General features: G+C 44.8%; 1 protein-coding gene across 8 annotated transcripts in view; it reads left to right on the top strand.

Moving 5' to 3' along the window:
- The window catches only part of Msi2 (musashi RNA binding protein 2), a 363,233-nt gene that overhangs the window by 302,069 nt on the left and 54,035 nt on the right, over positions 1 to 7,129 (top strand). For all 8 annotated transcript variants that reach the window (XM_010620230.3, XM_010620228.3, XM_033762960.1 and 5 more), the window contains one exon: positions 1,696 to 1,810. In XM_010620230.3, the coding sequence (XP_010618532.1) occupies positions 1,696 to 1,810 (115 nt within the window). The remainder of the gene's footprint in view (positions 1 to 1,695; positions 1,811 to 7,129) is intronic.

Below are 7,129 nucleotides of genomic sequence, written 5' to 3'. Positions count from 1 at the left end.
TGTCTTAATTCGGGGGAGTATGCACATTAGCCACTTATGAGTTAGTTGCCTGTTCATGTCTTTTACACATTTCTCTTCACAGAAATCTACAAAAATTTTTATGGTAAGCATACTAGTCAGGAATACTGAACTTTCTGTCCATTTTTTAAAAGACATTTGTGAGCTCAAGAATAACTTGAACCTACAGTAAAGTAATGCCCATGGCCTGTGTCCTTTGAAGGGCAGGAGTTAACTTTTTTGGGTAAAGTATCCCCTTAATCACTAGGCTGATTTTACTCTATATATTGGGGTACATAAAAATGGATAATCCTCATAAGGCCCCTTTGAACAACGCGCTCTGTGCGCCAGTTAGCTGGTGCTTAATGTCTCGGGCACAGTGAACCACAGAGCCTTCCCTGTCACAGTGTCCCCTCCTCGGTAGCCATTGGGCTGAGTGGAACTTGGCTCCTATGCCGTATGTCCTCTGACTCCTTGCTGCATAAGGAGCTTGATTCTGCTTTCTCCATTAGCGTCAGGCTGCCATGCGGGTACTGTTGGCTGTTACAAGCATTCCGGCCGTGCCCTACTACAGCCATCTCCATCAGTGGGGTTGGTACCAGCTAACAGTGCTTGTGAAATTTGTCTTACTGTAAGAAAAAGCACTGAGCCAAGGACCTAAGGTGCTCTAGTAAGACAGCGTGGGAACTTCAGCAGGTCACAGCATTATTCCCTGAGGTTTGTGCTTATGTAAGTTAAGGGTTAAGTAAGTAACCTCTCGGTGTGCAAGAGGAATAGGATTAAGAAAATTTAGAGGCAGAAGATAAACAGGAAAGATTAGCAGCTCCCCTCACCCCCAGAACTGGGGATTGACCTCAGGGCCTTCTCACTGAGCTACATCCTCAGCCTTTTTACTCTTTAAAAAAAAAAATTCTTATTTTGATACAGGATCTCACTAAATTCCCAAGGCTGGCTTGAACTTGCGGTCCTCCCTGAGTGTGAGGATCACAGGCGTGTGCCACCACTCCCAGCTAAGATGAGCAACCTCTTGAGGATGCAGGTGTAAAGTGAGAAACCAGTATCCCAGCAGATGAACAGACTCAATATTTAACCTTACAACTTCCATCCAGAGTGTGTGCTGTGGCTTTTATGGAAATGGCAGCGTTGTTAAGCTAGAAATTTTAGAGGTCAGGCTTTCAGCTTGCTTCCCAAGCCTGCTGATGGTCAGTTTTCTCATCTGTGAAATGGAGCGAAGATTAAATGGCCTGATTTGTGAGAGAGAAATCCCATGGTGTGATATGAAGAGTCCCTGGCCCGAAGGAATTTGTGCAAAGGGCCAGTCAGTCCTGAGGGATGGTGACTGTTGCTGTCGTTATTACTGGTGGGCACATCCGTCAGCCGTCGCCTGGCTCCTTAACTGTCATACTTTCTGCACAGGCTTCTGTCTGAGCTCCAGCCCGTGTGTGTATCTTCAGCCTGCGTCCTTGCTGCCCTTCCAGAACCTAATTTCATCCTTGTAGGTTTTTCCAAAGCAGGATTTGCACAAGTGGTGTGTTTTCTTAAATATTTATTTTGCAGGCCATTTACTCGGCGCGGCTATTTTTACAGTGAGTAAGGAGCAAGGCTAAAAATAACTTAGCTCGTAACCGGATCAGTTCTGCATTTGACATTTACGTGGAATTCATTTGCATCTCATTTGTTCGCCTTTCTGTTTAACAGGTAGAATGTAAGAAAGCTCAGCCGAAGGAAGTCATGTTCCCACCTGGGACAAGAGGCCGGGCCCGGGGGCTGCCTTACACCATGGATGCGTTCATGCTGGGCATGGGGATGCTGGGTGAGTCTGGAGCGGTCCCTGGGAAGACTGTGGATGCCTACACACCTACCTGGGTCACTGGCTACTTAGGCAAACTGCCCCCCAGGCCTCAGTTTCCTTGTCTGTAAAGGAGGATGATTGTTCCCTCTTCCGAGACAGGTCTGATGACTAGACAGATGATATACATATATCATATATCATCTCAGCCCCAGCTTGGTTTATAGGATTCTTGAGACTGTTTTTTCTTTTTTCCTCCCTTATCCTCAAAAAGAGTCATTCCTGCCTTAGCTGTCTTGGCCAACTAGGTGTTCTTAAGATCTAAGCACTTCTAGCTGGCTTAATTTGTGTGGGAATCTGGCTGTATTTTCTAAAACTTGGGAGAGGGGAAAAAGTGGGTGGACAATAATCCTATTTAAATGATTAACATTTTCCTCCTGGGATATCAAAATTTGCATTTAAATGGATGTTTTAAATAGCCTGTTCTACTCTTTATTTGCAAAAAAAAAAAAAAAAAGATGAAAGACAAAATGTGTTTGTTCTGACTAAAAATGATCTCTCCTGGCTTTTAGAGAAATTGAGTTGCATATTATGCCCCTTTCCTTAAAGGTATCTCTGTCCATCCTGCGTAGATAATTGAAAATCTCATCGCTTAAATGGCATGAAAGATGGAGAGAGCGAGGGAGAAGCGTAATGGTGTGGTCTCAACAATAATTAGAAATTTCAAGGCGAGAGAATGGTATTTTAGTGCAAGTTATTGTGTGTCGGGAAAATACTAATTAAATAGGATAAATGGTAGTTAATGGTAAAATTCCATTCAGACGCATGAGCTGTCTAGTTTTAATGGGTTTTCATTTGGTTTGGCTGAGGGTCTCTCTTGTTTGATAAGCTCTTTATGTGTTTTTCAGATTTGCTGCTGTTTAAATCCTTCTTGGCTTAGTATTAAATGTATAAAACTTTTCTTGGTCTCACAAAGAAATGTATCTACTTGTCTGAGAAAATAACAAAGGACAGGTAAAGCTATTTTGAGGAAACTTTTCTAAAAATGGAGAGTGATACCACCAAGAATATTAAAAATGGTCAAGATGGTAATTCTTCCACAGTTAACTGTGTAGGTGTAACAGAGTTTCCAAGAAAATTCTATTGTAATTCTTTTAAAATTAGCTAGATGCTAAAACTTAACCTGGAAGAAGTAGTGTGTGAGAATAAATAAGACAGAATAAATAAAACAGAAAACATTGGTTTGACCAAATTCCAGAACATAACTCAAAGCTACCATAATTAAAACTATATGGCACAGTAGAGAAGCATGTCCTCAACATGTGATGGTTTAACTTCAGAATCTTTTTTTTCTCTGCATGGTAAAGTGACAGGGATTCAATAGAAACTGTGCTTTACATTTTTAATTTTGACCCTGTCCTGGCTTAAAGATACATGATCCCATACTCTCAAGGTGCTGAGCAGTGGCAGTGCCCGTCTATCATGAGGGGAAATGACTGATTCTCTGCATGTTACTGTGGTACTGTTGGACTGTGACAGTCAGATTAGGTATCTGAATAACATCTGTAACTTAGTGACATTTTAAATTTCTGATAACCTCGTAAATCAGGGAGTACGTGTATAGGACCTGTGCAGTTGTAGATAGAAAAAGCTAGAGCCTAAAATAAATGCATTTCTGTATAAGAGCATAATTATCATTTAATAATATTTAAATTCAGTGGACATTTCTTGGTTGCTGTATGGTAATTGCTCAGCTCTTTGCTTTGTATTTTTTATTTGATCATTACCTGATGCTACATATCAAAAAGAACTGCAAGTGAACTCGTAATTTTAAATGTTGACGTCAAACTGGAGAGAAAGCGTGGTGCCTTCACCGCCTGCCTGACTTTCAGAGCCTTGATAGTGTAAAGCCTGTGGGTCGCAGATAGGGGTCTTTCTGACCCATACTTTCAGGCAGTGCCTTCCTGAGTCTGATTTGATCCATTGGCCCTGCCTCTTTGTCTGGAAGAAGCAGGGGGATGGAGTGAGGCCAAGAGCAAAGGCACAGCCACATTCAGTGCCCCGGACCCTGAGCCACCTCTCTGCAGACACCCAGGCTGGGTCCCCAGGGAATTCGTCCTGGGAACCAAGGCACAGGAGGCACTCACCAGCAAGTAGTCTCGGGTTCCTGCTGCATGCCCGGCCCTGGGCTGGTTAGCTGAGCTCAGGGCTGATACTGTGCTTGATGAACAAGGCAGCCATGTCCTGCCAGCACAAAGCCCATGTTCTAGTAGGAGAGACACACACAAGAGCTCCTCATGCAGACACCTCATTCTTCCTAATCGAGTCTTGGGTGCTCCCAGAACACATCAGGAGGAGTGGAAACCGGTCGGGAACTTGGCCTCTTCCGTACAGAGGTGGCATTTTGGCTGGGGTGGAAAGGGAAAGAATGGATAGGGAATCCATGGGCCTTGCTGCCAGAGGTGGTGCCAGGGCAGGCCGTGTGGTCCAGGGAAGAAGCTTTGGAGATCTGGATTTCTCCCTTGTTAGCTATGTAAGATCGGACAAGTGGCTTGGTCTCTCTGCTTTTCCTATCTTTGGCGTAGCAGTCTCATCCCATGAAGTTGTCAGAAGATAAATGAAAACATACCTTCCCTGGCAAATGTTACATTTCATCAAATCCTGGGTGCCGTGACGAGTGACAAATACCTTCATGTACCATTCAGAAAGAAAAATATGCCATAATTATTCCGCATGATTTTGTTTTTTAATCACATTGACTGAAAGATAGGTCTCACTTACCTAAATGTTAAATGCAAAAAAAATAAATGTGTCTTTGAGTCTGCAAAATAGTAGTATGCATTCCAACTGGGCCTCCCCTATGTCACCCATTGGTGCAGCTTGGCACCTGGGTGTCAGGCTCTGTCGGCCAGGACCCTGCCATCACTGCTAGGACTGAAGCCCTTGACTCCATATCGCAGGCCCATTTCCCTCTCTCTCTCTCTCTCTTTTCCTTCTGAAGTGATAGTGTGAGGTTGGACAGGGGCTACTGCCTGGGTAGGGTGCCTGACGTGTCTCCGTCGGTCACGTGGATTACCGCCTCCATGTGGAACAGTGCTTCACGTTGTCCATCCTGGAACCGATGCCGTTCCAACCCGCTGGCCCATTTGGCTGATGAACCTGACTCCTGCAGAGTAACTTTTTTCTTTTTTTGATAATTTATGCATGAATGGGATGGAGTGATGTTGCGGTGACTTCAACTTCTACTTTTGAAAAAGCAGAACAATATGTAGCACTTGTAGGGATTTTTAGGGGAGTGAAACTGTCACGATTAAAACATTAAAATGTATCCATTCAACAGATACCTAAAGAGTACCTCCTAAGCGTCAGGAACCCACGTTCTAGACCTGAGGGTGCAGCAGAGAATGAAGCCTCTGCTCCCGGGCTGCTGACACTCTGGTGAGGAGTCTGAGACAGCCAACACCCCAGCCTATAATTGATTTGGGTGCAGTGGAACTAATTTTTCAAATACCCTTCAAGGTTTTCTCCACACAGGCAAAGGGCAGGCTGATAAGTGGCAGAGTTACTCTTTCCTGCTCTCTCTCGACATATGGCTGCAAACATCCTTTGGGAAACCTATCCTGTTTGGGTTTTAACTTTATCAACCTTTCATACAATCATAGAATAATCAGCCCAGTGGGGATTCCTTTAAAAGTGATGGAGAGGAGGAGGAGGAGGGTTTATCTCCTGTCTCGGAGCCACACAAAATCACAACCAAATGCGCCCCTTACAGAAGCTGTTTTTGTGCCCTGAGACTGCTGTGAAGTAGCAAGAGCGCCCAGTTGTCCAGCCCACTGCGGTAGCACTTTATAGTTTCTCTTAATGAAATTGGACTTAATAAAAGCAAACACATGATTGTTGATATATATGATTCCTCTTGGCCTTCTCTGCCCTCAGCCACATAATCCCACTGCCTTTGACTCTCATGGCCTTCTTGGGCTTATGCCATTTATTTAACATGTTGGTAGAGAAAGAGCACACTCCGGAGGCCTTGCAGGAAAATTGTACCCTGGCAAGCCTGGAAATGGAGAGCCTATTGATCAGCTCACCACTTTAACCAAAAGCATTGTTTGTTTAATTTTTGCATTGTTACTGGTTAAACCCAGGGTCTTATACATGCTGTACCACTTTATCACGTGTACCAAGAATCTCCCATGGAATCTAGACCCCGTGTTTCCCAGAACTGTGCCCCTGTGAATTAAAAGCAGAAAATAAATAAATCCTCCGCTGGGCATAATGACATTGACCTATAATTCCAGCGCTCTGTGAGAGCAAGGCAAGAGGATAGGAAGTTCAAGACCAGCCTGGTCAACTTAGTGACTTAATGAGATCCTGTCTTAAAATTTTAAAAAGCTGAGTAGAAGGCTCAGTGTGAAATCTCAGGGTCAGCTCCCAGTACACACAATAGGTGTACATACATCCTCGTCAAGAAGGCTGGGAAGCCATAATCTGCTGGCATTTGCTGACAGATCAGGAGATCAGATGCAGTTTACAGACACGCCTCTAGACTTACTGGGATTTGTCTCTCCCCAAAATATCTATTTGGGTCTTTCCTGAGGAAGCCTCCATTTGTTCTGCTGTTCCCTGGTGGACAGAAGGTGAGGATTCGGCTCTTCATTTTCCTTGGGATCGCTGCAGTCTATTAGTACTTTCTGCGGTGATAGGAAGGCCCTGCATCTGGGCCGGCCAGCACGGTAGCCACGAGTTACATGAGCACACTAGCTGCTGAGATAGGAGCATGTGCCGCCGAGGAACTGAAGATTTCCTTTTATATGAGTGTAACTTCAGTTGGACAGCACAGGCTGGGAGGAGCCCCTGCGAGTCAGGATGGCTCTGAGCCTGAGCATCTTGTCGACTTTGGCTATCATGTCCTTGCCTAGGAAGAGCTCTTGGCACTTAGTGTTTCTTCTGCTTGCAGACCTCATGGAGCTGACATGATGCCCAGGCAGTGCTCTGCATGTCGTGCGGCAGGTGTGTCACACTCCGGTGGTTCTTCGGATAAACAACCCTCTCTGTTGTCTCTTTCAAGCCAGGGGCCTCGGTGAGCGCAGTCTTCCGTGACTGAGTAGCTGACTAACAGAGTTCAGGACAGGATGAGTCATGGACCCATCTAGAATGCAAACATCTCCAGGTCTGGAGGAAAGCTCTAGAGTCTAGAGCCACGGTTCTGGCCCCAGAGGAACTCCCTGGCACATCCAAGTTCTGTTATTGATGGCTGACTTTTGCTGCCTCGATGAAAAGCCACTCTGCAAGAAAGGTGATCATCCAGGCAGAAGGCTTGATTTTTTTTTTTTTTTTTTTTTT

This window comes from Fukomys damarensis, unplaced genomic scaffold (genome assembly GCF_012274545.1).
Source record: "Fukomys damarensis isolate Sample0158 unplaced genomic scaffold, DMR_v1.0_HiC HiC_scaffold_13, whole genome shotgun sequence".
In the NCBI taxonomy this organism is placed as follows: Eukaryota; Metazoa; Chordata; class Mammalia; order Rodentia; family Bathyergidae; genus Fukomys; species Fukomys damarensis.
The sequence above is the reverse complement of the archived record's forward strand: the minus strand, read 5'-3'. Positions and strand labels throughout refer to the sequence as shown.